Source organism: Melanerpes formicivorus, unplaced genomic scaffold, assembly GCF_026170545.1.
Source record: "Melanerpes formicivorus ecotype bairdi unplaced genomic scaffold, bMelFor1.0.p_v2 SCAF_2, whole genome shotgun sequence".
Classification (NCBI taxonomy): domain Eukaryota; kingdom Metazoa; phylum Chordata; class Aves; order Piciformes; family Picidae; genus Melanerpes; species Melanerpes formicivorus.
In genome coordinates, this window is record NW_027142354.1 from 4,603,923 (window position 1) to 4,620,130 (window position 16,208).

General features: G+C 42.8%; 1 protein-coding gene and 1 non-coding gene across 4 annotated transcripts in view; both read right to left on the minus strand.

Moving 5' to 3' along the window:
* The window catches only part of MDN1 (midasin AAA ATPase 1), a 142,041-nt gene that overhangs the window by 114,373 nt on the left and 11,460 nt on the right, over positions 1-16,208 (minus strand). For 2 of the 3 annotated variants that reach the window (XM_068149467.1, XM_068149459.1), the window contains exons 1-5: positions 9,987-10,155; positions 8,554-8,685; positions 6,198-6,301; positions 4,420-4,534; positions 1,275-1,468 (exon numbers count right to left, since the gene is read on the minus strand). In XM_068149467.1, coding sequence (XP_068005568.1) covers positions 1,275-1,468; positions 4,420-4,534; positions 6,198-6,301; positions 8,554-8,685; positions 9,987-10,118 — 677 coding nt within the window. In that variant the 5' untranslated portion in view covers positions 10,119-10,155. Of the gene's footprint in view, positions 1-1,274; positions 1,469-4,419; positions 4,535-6,197; positions 6,302-8,553; positions 8,686-9,986; positions 10,358-12,814; positions 13,008-13,086; positions 13,195-15,535; positions 15,761-16,208 lie in introns of those variants that run through there. The other variant, XM_068149473.1, reaches the window with a different exon arrangement.
* Positions 14,388-14,460, minus strand: TRNAK-CUU (transfer RNA lysine (anticodon CUU)). The gene has a single exon. It is a non-coding gene; the product is annotated as a tRNA-Lys (tRNA).

Here is a 16,208-nt window from a genome sequence, read left to right on the forward strand (position 1 = left end):
CAAGAAAAGGAAATCTCCAATTCTAGAAGAGCAACTGCTGTTTTTTAGAAGTTTATTTATTTAGAATAAACCAGGTTGGAAGAGACCTTCAAGATCATCACGTCCAACCCATCAACCAATCCAACCCACCTAAACAACTAACCCATGGCACCAAGCACCCCATCAAGTCTCCTCCTGAACACCTCCAATGACGGCGACTCCACCACCTCCCCGGGCAGCCCATTCCAATGGGCAATCACTCTCTCTGTATAGAACTTCCTCCTAACATCCAACCTAAACCTCCCCTGGTGCAGCCTGAGTCTGTGTCCTCTTGTTCTGGTGCTGGCTGCCTGGGAGAAGAGACCAACTCCCACCTGGCTACAACCTCCCTTCAGGTAGTTACAGAGAGCAATAAGGTCACCCGAGTCTCCTCTTCTCCAGGCTAAGCAACCCCAGCTCCCTCAGTTTCTCCTCATAGGGCTTGTGTTCCAAGCCCCTCACCAACTTCGTTGCCCTCCTCTGGACTTGTTCCAGCAAGTCAACATCCTTCCTAAACTGAGGGGCCCAGAACTGGACACAGTACTTGAGGTGCAGCCTAACCAGTGCAGTGTACAGGGGCAGAATGACCTCCCTGTTTTCAAACCAGTGGCATTGTTATAGGTCACAAAAATATTAGGTACTACTCACACCAAGAATTTGCTAACTCACAAAGCACTGCTGGTTATAGCAGCGGTTATTCCACATGACTAGAGTTGACATTAAGTGCAATAATTGAACATTAAGCTGCATTTCAGCATTTATAATAAATCTGAAATTCTATAGTATACTATTGATCTGGCTATTTTCAGTCAGCTGTAAGTGCTGTGAGTGCTCTATGTGAATTACATCTAGATAAGCAAATATTTACAATTGCTGAGAGCATTATCTACTAGGTTTTTAGAACGTTATGCAGTACATTTCAGCCCTTAGCCAGAACTGGTATTTTGTGTTAAAATGAAAAGTAATCTCTATGACTTGCTAGCAACTCAGCACTAGATTAAAAAAAGAAACTAAAAATTCATACTGTTTCCTCATAAAAGGTATAAGAAGTGCTAACTAATTCAGATTGAGGTGGGTGTTTTTAAGATACATTGATCATTATTGTCAAACGAAGAATGGATTTTCCTAGGTATTATGAAATTCCAGTTTAATTACTTATACTTCTAGCACTGTTAAAAAAATATTAAGAAAAGTAACAAAGATAAATCCTTGAGCTGACTACATTTCCTTGTAACAGACATAGATGAAAAGACAACCTTAAAGATAGTTCTCTTCCTTCCAGATTTGGTTTCTTGTTTTCTGATCTTGATTCTGTTGAATCTTCTGGTATGTGCCTGGTGTCAGAAGCAACATTCTCAGATGCTTGATACTTGTCTCCTGTGAGGTCAATGTAAATGTCTAGCAAGTGATCAGCTACAAGATTAAGGCTGGGGTATCTCCTTTGAAGAACCTGGAGGGGGGCAAAAAAACCAAAACCCAAAACACAACAAACAATCAAACAAACAAAATCCAAATTAAATACAAACTAAAACATCTTCAGCATCAGAAGGAAACTACCAGTCCCCAAAATATTAATAGGATACATTTCAATACTCAAGCCAGTAAATTGCACAGAAGAGTTCTTTTGGAATCTCTACCTAAAGAAAATTCTAACTGGGATGCCAGAAGTGAGCTTTGCCAGCTGGAGGCTGCTTCAGTTAGTTTAACACATTTGCACAAATACCAGCAGGAAAAGTAAAAGGTACATTCAACTCCACTGAAACTCAAATCATGGTCATACATCTGTACCACTGATAACAAAAGTTCTTACCCCACATCCTTTTTATGACTGAATCTTTTTGAGCATTCAAACTGTTTATTCATTATATTGACAAAGACAAGACAAGGGGCTAATTTTTCTCCTGTGATTTCCTTGCAGCTCAGTTCTCTTCACTGAAGCTTGCCAACCAAAATTAGTGCTTCCCAAAATATACTTTTCACAGATACAGGCCAGGAACACTGGTCCTAACATACCAGACTGAGTTTTAAGATTAACCAGAAGAACATGAGTCTACTTTCAAGACAAACAAGTGGGTGCTCTCTACCACTGTCTCTTCTACTACTACATCTTAAAGTGTTTGATTTATATATTGTTGTGATTTGAGCTACAAAAAAAGAACATAAAGGATCTACTGGTTAAGTGACATTTATTAGAATAACCTTTATTAGAATAAACCAAACCAGGTTGGAAGAGACCTTCAAGATCATCGCATCCAACCCATCAACCAATCCAACCCACCCAAACAGCTAACCCATTCCATAGCGCAATCACTCTTTCTGTATAGAACTTCTTCCTAACATCCAACCTTCCTCTTTTCCTCAGGTTTTGGCAGCCAAGCTTTACTTGAGTACAAGTCCTTTCTGGAGGCCCTCTTCAACATTAGTCAGCCACATCTCCTTTCTTAATACTGCAACTGTGACCTTCCTAGCATTCCTGCCCACATGGAACTGTTTGTAGTATAAGCAGCTACAGTACAAAAGTGTGTGTATCTCCAGCAAACTGTCTGCATAGGCCTCCCTGCATATCTTCTTGCTCCCCCTCCAACAAATTCTACAAGTACAAAATAAGTGTTGCTCTTGCCCTGTTCCTAACAATTAGCTGACAAGTGACAAAATGGAAAAAAACCCCACAGCTATTTAAGGTTGCCTGTAACTGTGCTGGCTGCTGAATGAGACCCAAGAAGTGAATGAATCTTACTGAAAAAAACCTGTCTTCTTCATTCTGGAAAATTCTGAACTCCTTCTGAACTTCTGAACTCAACTCCTCCACTTCTCTTAGGCAACAATATTTTAAAAACAGATTCTGAGCCCTGTATCACAAGGCAAATATCAAAAAGAATTCTCTTTCCAGTTAAGCCTTGGGCTCCCTTGATTGTTTAAGAACTACACAAGCAAATATTACCTAGAAATGCTACAAAAATATCTCAGTAGAAAGAGTTATTTATAATCCATAACTGACCAACTGTTTTTTCATATCAAAGCTTAGAATTCAGGAATAAACCAAATTTTTGGGGTTTTCTTCATTTCTGTTTTTCACATCTCTGGGCTATGAAGTGGCAATGTAATTTGAATTTTAGACCCATTCAAAGCAGAACTGTTTGCCAAGTCCAGTTGCAGGAATCTTTGTCCAAATTCACTTTTCCTGACAAACTGACCATTTACTTCAAACTTTGTAGGGCAAATCTGAAATTCATAGTATCATAGTATCAGTCAGGGTTGGAAGGGACCACAAGGATCAGCTAGTTCCAACCCCCCTGCCATGGGCAGGGACACCCCACACTACATCAGGCTGGCCAGAGCCTCATCCAGCCTGCTCTTAAACACCTCCAGGGACGGGGCCTCGACCACCTCCCTGGACAACCCATTCCAGGGCTTCACCACTCTCATGGGGAAGAACCTCCTCCTCACATTCAGCCTGAATCTCCCCACCTCCAGCTTCATTCCATTCCCCTTAGTCCTATCACTACCTGAGATCCTGACAAGTCCCTCCCCAGCCTTCTTGTAGGCCCCCTTCAGATACTGGAAGGCCACAATGAGGTCACCTTGGAGCCTTCTCTTCTCCAGACTGAACAGCCCCAACTCCTTCAGTCTGTCCTCATAGGAGAGGTGCTCCAGCCCTCTGATCATCCTTGTGGCCCTTCTCTGGACACCTTCCAGCACCTCCACATCCCTCTTGTAATAGGGGCTCCAGAACTGGACACAGTACTCCAGGTGGGGTCTCACCAGGGCTGAGTAGAGGGGGAGGATCACCTCCCTCGACCTGCTGGCCACACTTCTCCTGATGCAGCCCAGGATCTGATTGGCTTTGCGGGCTGCAAGTGCACACTGAGAGCTCATGTTGAGCTTTTTGTCCACCAGCACCCCCAAGTCTCTCTCCTCAGGGCTACTTTCCAGTCAGTCACTGCCCAGCCTGGATTTGTGTTTGGGATTGCCTCAACCCATATGCAGGACCCTGCACTTGCTCTTATTGAACCTCATGAGGCTGGCTTGTGCCCACCTCTCCAGCCTGTCAAGGTCCCTCTGGATGGCCTCCCTTCCCTCCAGCGTGTCTGCCGCACCACACAGCTTGGTGTCATCAGCAAACTTGCTGAGGGTGCACTCAATACCACCGTCCATGGCACCCACAAAGATGTTGAACAAGACAGGTCCCAGGACTGATCCCTGAGGGACTCCGCTTGTCACTGGCCTCCACTGGGACATGGAGCCACTGACAGCCACTCTTTGGGTGCGGCCAAATTATAAGGGTTCGTTGTGTAACTCGGAGATATAAAGAAGGATCCCATTTATTAATGAAAAAAAACATCTATTATCCTTAATTGAAACAGTTATTCACATGCCACAATAGAGCAACACAAACCATACCTCCTTGAGTTCTCCTTTGTTCATGTTATCCAGATGGATTTTGGTCCAGTATTTGTCCAGAAGAGCAGCATGGCTGCTTTGCTGCCTGTACCAACCTCCACCACAACTGAATAACCTACATCAAAACAACATGAAGAAACACAGCATATCGTGTCTTGCTGAGGATTTCAACATTTACAGTGCATTCTTGTACATCAAAGAATGTGTTACATACTGCTGCTACAGCACAATGTACATGCACAGACCACTCACTGCTTGTCACTGTACTGTCATGTACCCTACCTTGCCTGTCTCTGCTTTTCACATAAACTGTTCTTTCATCAGTGTTTTTCTCCCTGTAGTGCGGTATCTCCTTAGAGGTACTTGCAGAAAGTTCACTGACAAGAATTTAAGACTACCAGAAGCAACACAGAGAGTTCATTGTAAAGAGAGGAGCATGACAGAAGTGGTCTAGGAAATCTCTTCCACAGATCCTAAAGGGATCCAGGGAATATATTTATACAACTGTTCAAGGAGATGGAATAATAAAACAAAACCCAGGAAACTCATTCTTCAGTAGTCAAACTATTACCTGCCCCAAGATCAGAAAACTAGTAAGTACTTTATACAAGTTCTTTTATCACAGTATCACTAAGGTTGGAAGAGACCTCGAGGATCATCGAGTCCAGCCTGTCACCACAGACCTCATGACTAGACCATGGCACCAAGTGCCACGTCCAATCTCCTCTTGAACACCTCCAGGGACGGTGACTCCACCACCTCCCTGGGCAGCACATTCCAGTGACGAACAACTCGCTCGGTGAAGAACTTTCTCCTCACCTCGAGTATAAACCTCCCCTGGTGCAGCTTGAGACTGTGTCCTCTTGTTCTGGTGCTGGTTGCCTGGGAGAAGAGACTAACCCTTTCCTGGCTACAACCACCCTTCAGGTAGTTGTAGAGGGCAATGAGGTCACCCCTGAGCCTCCTCTTCTCCAGGCTGAACAATCCCAGATCCCTCAGCCTCTCCTCGTAGGGCTTGTGCTCAAGGCCTCTCACCAGACTTGTTGCCCTTCTCTGGACATATTCAAGTGTTTCGATGTCCTTCTTAAACTGAGGGGCCCAGAACTGGACACAGGACTCAAGGTGTGGCCTAACCAGTGCTTGAGTACAGGGGCACAATGACTTCCCTGCTCCTGCTGGCCACACTATTCCTAATGCAGGCCAGGATGCCATTGGCCTTCTTGGCCACCTGGGCACACTGCTGGCTCATGTTCAGGCGGCTGTCAATCAGCACCCCCAGGTCCCTCTCTGTTTGGGAGCTCTCCAGCCACTCTGACCCCAGCCTGTAGCTCTGCATGGGATTGCCGTGGCCAAAGTGCAGCACTCGGCACTTGGACTTGTTGAATGCCATCCCATTGGACTCTGGCCATCTGTCCACTCAGTCGAGGTCCCTCTGCAGAGCCTTTCTACCACGACACATTGTGAATATCCATCATAAACCTTTTTCATGTGAGTATTGCCATTTTGTTTTGATGAGAGGTTGATTTAGTTAGGGCTCCCCCCAGCAAGCCTCAGTCTTTCAGTCTTGAAGTGTCCCTTCTGTACAAAGACTGTATTCATCCAGTACTCGTATAAGGCTGGTCTGAAGCAAAGAATACCCTTTAAAAACTCCTATGGCTTCTGTTGTTTTTTCATTGGAAAATGCTTAAACACCCCTGCTCAAGTACCCTGCAATTTCTGCCTTTGGCTTAGGAACAGGATATCCATGCTCTTAGCCTCATTTAACTTTAAAGGCCTACCTCCTGGTTGCAAAAAACTGGAATCCTGCCTCTACTTTTAAACAGTCACCACGACCAGGAATCAGCAACTCTCCTTTTTCCAAGAGAGGAATCAGCACAGAGATCTGGAAAAGAGAAAAAAAATTCATGAAACTATTTTTTTGCAAAATTGTAGCACGCTCACTTCACACTTGAGAAGCCACAGCACTTCCACTGAGCACCACCACATTGTCAGCCACTGCTATTCCTACAGACTGCATTTCCAAGCAATCTTAACAGGAAGGGCAGAGTTCTTCCCAATTTTAATCAGCAGGGGAAGTCATAGGTGTAATCTTTACCTATCTTCTTCCTCCTGTATTCAAGGTTAATGATAAGAGAATGGAAATGACAGTCTTGACACTGCAAGACCAAATCAAACCCATCTATTCTTACTTGTCGAATTAATTAGATACCGTTGTGTCAGAACACTTATTTTCTTTGTCTGCCTGAACCAAGATGCCCTGCATGTCAAAGATGCCATTCTCAAATGTCAACATTTTTCACCATGTATCACAGTATAACTTAACTTAACTTAGGTTGGAAAGGACCTCAAGGATCATCGAGTCCAACCTATCAACACAGACCTCATGACCAGACCATGGCACCAAGTGCCACATCCAATCTCCTCTTGAACACCTCCAGGGATGGTGACTCAACCACCTCCCTGGGCAACCCGTTCCAATGACGAATGACTCGCTCGGTGAAGAACTTTCTCCTCACCTTGAGTCTAAACCTCCCCTGGTGCAGCTTGAGACTGTGTCCCCTTGTTCTGGTGCTGGTTGCCTGGGAGAAGAGACCAACCCCTTCCCGGCCACAACACCCCTCAGGTAGTTGTAGAGGGCAATGAGGTCACCCCTGAGCCTCTCTTCTCCAGGCTAAACAATCCCAGCTCCCTCAGCCTCTCACAGGGCTTGTGCTCAAGGCCTCTCCCCAGCCTTGTTGCCCTTCTCTGGACACGTTCAAGTGTCTCAATGTTCTTCTTAAACTGAGGGGCCCAGAATCCTGCTACCCCCAGGAGAATTTGTAATTTGTTTGAAAAATCTGTCCTTCCATGCAGAAGGACATTATTAATGGTGGAAGGAAAAAAAGGGAGGTAGCACCACAAGGGCACCTCAGCACAGAGGGAAGCAAGCATGGAGACTTTTGATATGGAGAAGGAGACAGGCTGCATAGCAAACAGAACCTGAAGGGAGATGAATGTAGGATACTACTTAGGGCATGCTTATGATGAGTGCAATGAGCTAAGTGCACCCTCTCACAGTGAAAAACTGCCCAGTTTTTCACAAGTGGTATTTCTTGGCTTTACAAATTTCAGAAGACTAGCTCTCAGGTTATTTAACACACTGTTCAGTCTGTTCAGTCTGCAGAAGAGAAGGCTCCGAGGTGACCTCATTGTGGCCTTCCAGTATCTGAAGGGGGCCTACAGGAAGGCTGGGGAAGGACTTCTCAGGATCTCAGGTAGTGATAGGACTAAGGGGAATGGAATGAAGCTGGAGGTGGGGAGATTCAGGCTAGATGTGAGGAGGAGGTTCTTCACCATGAGAGTGGTGAAACCCTGGAATGTGTTGTCCAGGGAGGTGGTCGAGGCCCCGTCCCCGGGGGTGTTTAAGAGCAGGCTGGATGAGGCTCTGGGCAGCCTGATGTAGTGTAGGGTGTCCCTGCCCATGGCAGGGGGGTTGGAACTAGATGATCCTTGTGGTCCCTTCCAACCCTGAATGAAACTATGAAACTATGAAAAGAGGCTTTACAGAACAGGTATGAAAGAGAACAACTATCTGCAGAAGGTGCAAGCAGGCCCATGCAACAAAACATCTCTGACTTGGTTCTTGCAGAAGACATGCTTTCAGTAGTCATTACTTCAAAAGGCAATCCATGAGAGGAAATCCATTAAAACCCACACTGCTCAACATAACACACAATTTTAATATCCAAAGCAGAGGTAAGAAATGGGGCTTCTCCTCACACAACACCAAAATCCCCCCACAATAAGGCACTACAGTACCACTCTAACACAGCAAAAACACTCTGTGGTGTCCAGGGCCACGCTTGTTTTCAGGTATTAAAACATGATTTAAAAGACACATAGCTCCTCATCAGTGTCAAGTCAATTCTTCAGAGTGAAATCTGGTGTCAGTGACAACATCATTACTCTAAAACAATGACAAAAACTCATGTGGTGTGCAAATATGTGAATGACAACACACAGCTTAATTCTTTCCAACCCCTTTTAAAGGTGAAGCACTTTCAGTATGCTGCTGCAAATCTCACAGTGATTAGTCAAGAAATTGCTATATGGGCCTTAAGACCAGTACTTTAGAGTGAATATGCATCTACATACCACATCCAGAGGAGCGTAATCAATATCCTCCAGAAGTATCCAATGACCTTTGGTAACAGCTTGTGTCAATGTCCCAGGCTGCCACACAAACTCCCCTGGCACATCTGTACAGCGATACATACCAAGCAGAGTCTATGACAGAAACGGTAAATTAGAGACCTGCACATTACACCCCTTAAAAACTCAAGAGTGCAAACTCACGAAGATTATCAAAGTTGACACAAAAGTAACACACACTTACCCTCCACAGTACTAAAATATCCATCTGGTAATGTGCCCTTTTTTTTCATTAATAAAAAAATAGTTCATCCCTCCACATCTGTGATAATCTAACCACAATCTAGCAGATAAAATTAGCCAGGTAACTGGAAGTGAATTTACAGAGCTGTGACCCCAGAATTTACAAACAACTAAAGGGTGTAAAATACAAAGCTGTCTAGGGTTGCACTGAACTTTGGCACTTTTAAAGTCTGTGACTAACCTAATGAAGAGGAACAGTAAAGCAAGTTATTCAAAGATACAAAACCTGTCCAGTGCTGCTTCTCTAGGAAGTCAGAACTTCCACATTTAAGCAGTCCTTAAAGTTTATGGTTTCACTAAGACCTATTTTGTGCCTTGAACTTCAGCCCTTTTTCTTCATATGGCATTTTTGCTCATGTTTATGAGAAGACACTCTTGTGGAGGACAGTTGTGAAATAGTGAAATCAGCTGCTTTATGCAAGTAAAGAAGGTGCTTATGTATGCTAACAAAAACCTTCAGCTAGCACTTCTGATAGATACTACCCACTTTAGAAAGCTAAATATAAACTAAGCCAAACAACATTGGTTCAAGCTGAAAATTATATATGCAAAGCTAGAAGAATGTGAAATTATTTTAACCTCTCCAGGTAAAGCTAGTTAATTGTGATGTCCTCAACATCACAGGATTTTAGTATCTTCATTTTTCATTTAGAATAGAATAAACCCGGTTGGATGAGACCTTCAAGATCATCAAGTCCAACCTATCATCCAACACCACCTAATCAAATAAACCATGGCACCAAGCACCCCATCAAGTCTTCTCCTAAACACCTCCAATGATGGTGACTCTACCACCTCCCCAGGCAGCCCATTCCAATGGGCAATCACTCTCTCTTTGTAGAATTTCTTCCTAACATCCAACCTGAACCTTCCCTGGTGCATCTTGAGACTGTGTCCTCTTGTTCTGGTGCTGGCTGCCTGGGAGAAGAGACCAACATCCGCCTGTCTACAGCCTCCCTTCAGGTAGTTGTAGAGAGTGATAAGGTCACTCCTGAATACTACAGAGTTGATAGTTGTGAGGTCTTTTGGTGAAAAGTCAAACATTATCTTAGAAGAAAATTAAGTTCATGCTGTAGGCAAAAAAATTATGTCTGCTCATCCAATCATTAAGTTACCATAAATTTATCACTTACCTTACTATCAGTTTGATCCCCAAGCTGGACTTTCAAAATATGAGGAGGCTTTGTTCTTCCTGTAACAGCTGCTAAATATTCAACTAAAGAAGTTTTGCTGTAGGCAAAAATTATGTCTGCCCATCCAATCATTAAGTTACCATAAATTCACCACTTACCTTACTATCAGTTTGATCCCCAAGCTGGACTTTCAAAATATGAGGAGGCTTTGCTCTTCCTGTAACAGCTGCTAAATATTCAACTAAAGAAGTTTTGCCACATCCTATTGGTCCTTCTAATAAAACAGGACTCCGATACGATACAGCCATAGCAAGGTTTTGAAGATTTGTGAAGGCAGATTCAACCAAAACAAAACAGCTGGTGTTATCTTCCTGTTCAAACATAAAATCAGAATTACTACACTGTAACTCTGTCTTTTATTTTATTTATTTACAGGTTGTACAACACAAAACAGAAGAAGTGAGCCTGACAATTCTGGCCTGCAGATCTGTCAACACTTATCGCATACAATAAAGAATTCTAACACTGTACTTAGAATTAGAATTCATAGAATTATTCAGGTTGGAAAAGACCTCTAAGATCATTGAGTCCAACCATTAACCCAGCACTGCCAAGCCCACCACTAAACCATGTCCATTTAAAATACCTCCAGGGATGGTGACTCCACTACTTTCCTGGGTAAGCATACAGCATATTGCAAGGAAAGACAGGAATCTGACTAAAACATCTCTTCATCCACAGACTGAGTGTGAGACTAGAACTAAGATGGATGGTGAAAGGTACCCAGACACGTAGAAGTATGTGAGAAATTTAACTCCACAGATACTTCAGGCCTGATTCTCTGAGATGTTAAGCAGTTGACAAAGACAACATTTAGGTAAGCAAAATGTTGTTCTGCATTCTTATCAGTACACACATACTAGACTATGGACCTTGTTTATTATCATCAAAGCCCTTTCGGAGGCCACTGCTCAGATATTTTACTGGTCAGGTTATTTTGAGGCTAAGAGAAATGCCAGTTCTGAAAGAAAAATACAGCGCATGCAAAATGAAAGTCAGCAGTCCTGCACAAAGATGATCATGCAACTCTGCAGGACTGGGCTATACCCTGCAATAACAGGCACCTGTGGTCACACTAAATTGCCAAACTCCTTAACGCACAAAACGAAAAGGAAACTAACGAACCATCAAGACAATGAAAAACTACTTCCTAAACTCAGAACTAGAAAAGACTTTTATAATGTTTTACTTAATGGGAGATATTAAAATAGATTTCATCAAAATCTATTAGAGGTGAAACTCTTTATTAAGTGTGTGCACAATTTGCTCCCAAAGGGAGTTCATACTAAGTTGTCAGTACAGGCATAGTAACTCTTCAATCAGAACACGTCGATCAAATACAAACACAATGTAACTGAAATTAAGTAGTCAGAAGGGATCCAAATCACAGGACAAAACAAACAGCAGTTAGATTCAGATTCTGAACAGGCCAAGTATAAAATCACTGAACTCAATGTGTACAAAAATTAATTCAAAAACCAAAAGGAAATTCAGTTAACATTTATTTTATTCAAAATGCCATGAATGCAATTTATTGAACAGTAATCAATCAACGCTACAGATACTCTCCAAACACTTCCACTCTCCCACAGTGCCTCATATATCACTTTGTGGCACAAAAATTACTGTTTTCCTGTCAAAAGGCACAGAGTAATCACAGTATGCACTGCACTAAAAGTGTCTTGTATTTGAGTTCTATCTTTTCACGTATCACATCACAATAGCAATGCTAGTTTGTAGAAGTACCTGCTTTCCCTCATGGCTTGTTCCTTACCTGTTCCTCAGGCCTCCTCAGCTGAAACTGAAACTAGACTGTATATCAGATCAGTGAAATACCTGTAGCTATTAAAAATATTAAAGCATGCCTTTTTGGGAAGTTCTCTCTGTCCTTGCAGACTAAAGAGTATACTTTCAGTAATTCAGTTCCTATCATGGCTTAGCTTCAGTACTGCCAAGAACCTCAGCAGTTAGAGATGAACAGCATCCCAAGAGAAAAAAGGTTAAATCCTGTTTGTTCAAAAATCTTTGTGTCTTTGATGGACTTCCTAAAACAACAAGGCATTACATTCTCCATTACACTTCACTCAAGTTGAGAAATCACGTGCTTGCTCGCTTCTTCTCACCTTTTTCTGCCTTCTAGAAGAGCAAGGAGCAGCCTCACTTTCTTTTATGAGAAGAATGCATTTGGAGAAAGGCTGTTTATAGGATGTCTGTATAGCACAAAACCTACTACCTACTTCATGCAGGTAAAAGCAACTGGATCAGATCCTGGCTTTACTGAATTATGGGATGGGATGGGATGGGATGGGATGGGATGGGATGGGATGGGATGGGATGGGATAGACCAGACCAGACCAGGTTGGAAGAGACCTTCAAGATCATCGCGTCCAACCTACCATCCAACCCACCTCATCAACTAAACCATGCAGCCAAGCACCCTATCAAGTCTCCTCCTAACTTGGACTGACATTTCATGTAAGGTTGAATCTTCTTCTGTACTGTCTTCCTAAGAATTGCTACAAGAAGATAAATAGAACCAGACTATTACACCTTTGTTGGTTCACTCCCCTGCAGAGCTTTTCTTGCAGTGCCCGTATTATGCAACAGTAGATTACAGCACACATCAAGAAAGGTAGCACACATGCACTACCTGTAGTGTCTCAATACCATTTAAACAGGAAATAAAGTCACTTCGTTGTTTTTAGGGATTCTGTTCAATTTTTATAAAAAGGAAAAGAAAGGTAGAGACTTAACCCTGGCTTACATACCTGCTCTTCAGAAACAAGCTGGAGTCTAGGCAGCACGATACCACATACAGCTACGACATTGGCAGAGAGGTCGGTCGATACAATATGTCCTTGAGTATACTGCAGGTCTTTCTCCTTCTGCCAAAATGTGGAGTCTGGATTGGCCAAAACAAGGGCTTGTTCCACATTGTGCAGTTGAGATTCTTCTAGTAGCCTGTGAAATCCATGCTCATTAACTCAAATGAAAGCCATCCATAAAACCAAACAGTGCTCAAGATTTTAAAAGTTCTTACTTGAGTCTGAAATGTATCAGCTCCTCAGGACTGAATATCTTCTTCAGGAAAGATAATTTATGCTCATCATTCATGCATGTAACCAGAGCAAGACAATTTGAAGTATACCTAAAAATTATATTTAGAACAAGATATGTCAAAGCAGTCTGAAGAAATTTGGTTTGACAACTGTCGATTGTAACCTAAAATACCAAGCCTGGAAAAACATGGAGAAAACTTTCTTCTTCACAGAAAATTATTTTAGTGCTATGCTTAACATTCTTGAAGATTTCTCACTTCTGAGATGTTTATCATGGCATACTTTATCATTTATACAACAACTAGCAAACTTTTCCCTGAAGGGCTGAATGATCAACAGAAATAAAGGCGAGCACTTTCTCAAGTAAATAAAGATTAACCTATTAGACAATGAAAGGTTTTCTCTGTGTGGTTTTTGTCTTCTACTCCTACCACTTCCCTTTCAGAATTGCTTTCTTGCTCAGGTGATTTCTAAAATAACTCTTGACACAATGAGCTCAAGACTCAGTGCCAAGAGAAGCAAACTCCCAATCCTTGACTTCATTACTACAAAAAGCTATCTCACAACAAAAAGACATTTAATTCAAATCATAAAACAGTGTTTATTTATTACACAATTGTTTTAAACTTTCAAGAGCAAAGCTCTCAATGAGCTTGGTGGAGAGGGAAAGAAAAACAAAACAAAAGAGTTACCAGAATATTATTTCAGTACAAAATTTAAAAGTCAGCTTGTACACTTAGTTATATTATTAACTGAACACCAGATGAACAAATTCCAGTCAAATCATGAGATATTCTATTTCTAAGACTATCTAAGTAGATGTCATCCCAAAGAGCTCCATAAATGGCTGATAGATTTGGTGACACTCTTGTTCCTGCCCTTCATAATTACACATCTTATTTCAAAATTACATGTTGCTAACGTAACTCTGAATTTATGCTAAAAACATCAAGAATATTAAAGACTTTTGCTTAAATAAAAGGCACCAAACCAGGTTGGAAGAGACTAGAGTAGGGAGGACACTACTGCCCACTGCAGGCTTGAACTCACGACCTTCCCATTAAGGGTCTTATGCACTACCAACTGAGCTACATCCCACCTATAAAGTATTCCTAAGGTTGGAAGGGACCTCAAAAATCATCAAGTCCAACCTGTCACCACAGACCTCGTGACTAGAGTAGGGAGGACACTACTGCCCACTGCATGCTTGAACTCACAACCTTCCCATTAAGGGTCTGATGTGCTACCAACTGAGGCACCTGAGTTGTTCACAAAGGGAATGCGCCCAACGTGGGGCTCGAACCGACGACCCTGGGATTAAGAGTCCCATGCTCTACCGACTGAGCTAGCCAGGCGCTTCTAAGAGCTTCAAGATCATCGCATCCAACCCATCAACCAATCCAACCCACCTAAACAACTAAACCATGGCACCAAGCATCCCATCAAGTCTCCTCCTGAACACCTCCAGTGATGGTGACTCCACCACCTCCTCGGGCAGCCCATTCCAATGGGCAATCACTCTCTCTGTATAGAATTTCCTCCTAACCTTCAGCCTAAACCTCCCCTGGTGCATTCTGAGACTGCATCCTCTTGTTCTGGTACTGGCTGCCTGGGAGAAGAGACCAACATCCGCCTGTCTACAACCTCCCTTCAGGCAGTTGTAGAGAGCGATAAGGTCACCCCTGAGTGTCCTCTCCAGGCTAAGCAACCCCAGCTCCCTCAGTCTCTCCTCATAGGGCTTGTGTTCCAAACCCCTCACCAACTTTGTTGCCCTTCTCTGGACACGTTCCAGCAAGTCAACATCCTTCCTAAACTGAGGGGCCCAGAACTGGACACAGCACTCGAGGTGCGGCCTCAGTTGAAGCCAAGCCATGCAGACATACAAATAATGAACAAGACTGACCAAAACCACATGCAAAGTCTGCAACAAGGTCAATCAGGAAGCTCAACTAAAATAAGCGAAGCTTTGCACAAGCAATAGAAAAACCAACTAATCAATAAGGTGTCAATTCAGAGCAACATAATATATCACTGCAACATAGGTTGGAGTGAGAGTAGATTCATCTCTGCTCTGTTCTAGGTAATATGCTAGAACCACATGCAATAATATGGCAACTGGCGCAGTAGAGGTGAAGTGATAAGTTTGCTATCTCCCATGAATCCATCTTGGGTAAGCTGAAGTCATTTGAAAAGATTCTCCAAGCCACAGCTTTAAGCATGACTAAGAGATAGCCCAAATTTCACTCTCTGATAGACCACTCCAGCTTTTGAAATATCAAATAAGAAACACAGGTACTGATACCACTGGTACAGACCTTTTTCCTGGTGTCATTTGAAGATTGTTTCCTACTCGCATGTCAACAATGCAAAGCACAATTCAAGATACAGATACTTCTTTTCAATGGAGAAGGCCTGAGGGGTTTAACTTACCAACGGACTAAAGTGTCATGACTCCTTAGGAGTGGAATGCACACGCTCCAGTCCCATAATTCCCGGAAAACAGATGGCTCCTTTTGTAAAAACCTATAGGCTGCCTCCATGAGGTCCCGTAACTTCATTCGCCTGCGTCCGTATCGGACTGTGGTTGCATCTGAGCTCTCCAGGAAAAGCCTCTGGAAAACTGGCGATGTAGTCTTAAAGTATCTTAAAGCAAAGCTTTAGAAGGAAGAATAAAAGAGACATCTGTGTGCCATCCAAGCCAGAGGACAGGAGAAGAGCCATAATAAAAACATCGTGACACGTTCTAAAACTAATCAATGGTATACCGAGAGCTAAGGTCTACATTTGTCCACACATGGGAGACAGCCACTTCAGCAATCAGCTGATAACAGGTACTTCACCTTATTAGAAATCATTACTTAATTATCAGAAGGTTTCTGTTTCTTTTACAGAATTAACCAGGTTGGATAAGACCTTCAAGATCATCAAGTCCAACCTATCCCCCAACACTATCTAATCAACTAAACCATGGCACTAAGTGCCTCATCCAGTCTCTTTTTAAACACTTCCAGGGATGGTGACTCCACCATCTCCTCAGGCAGCCCATTCCAATGGCCAATCACTCTTTCTGTTAAGGATTACTTCCTGACATCCAGCCTAAACC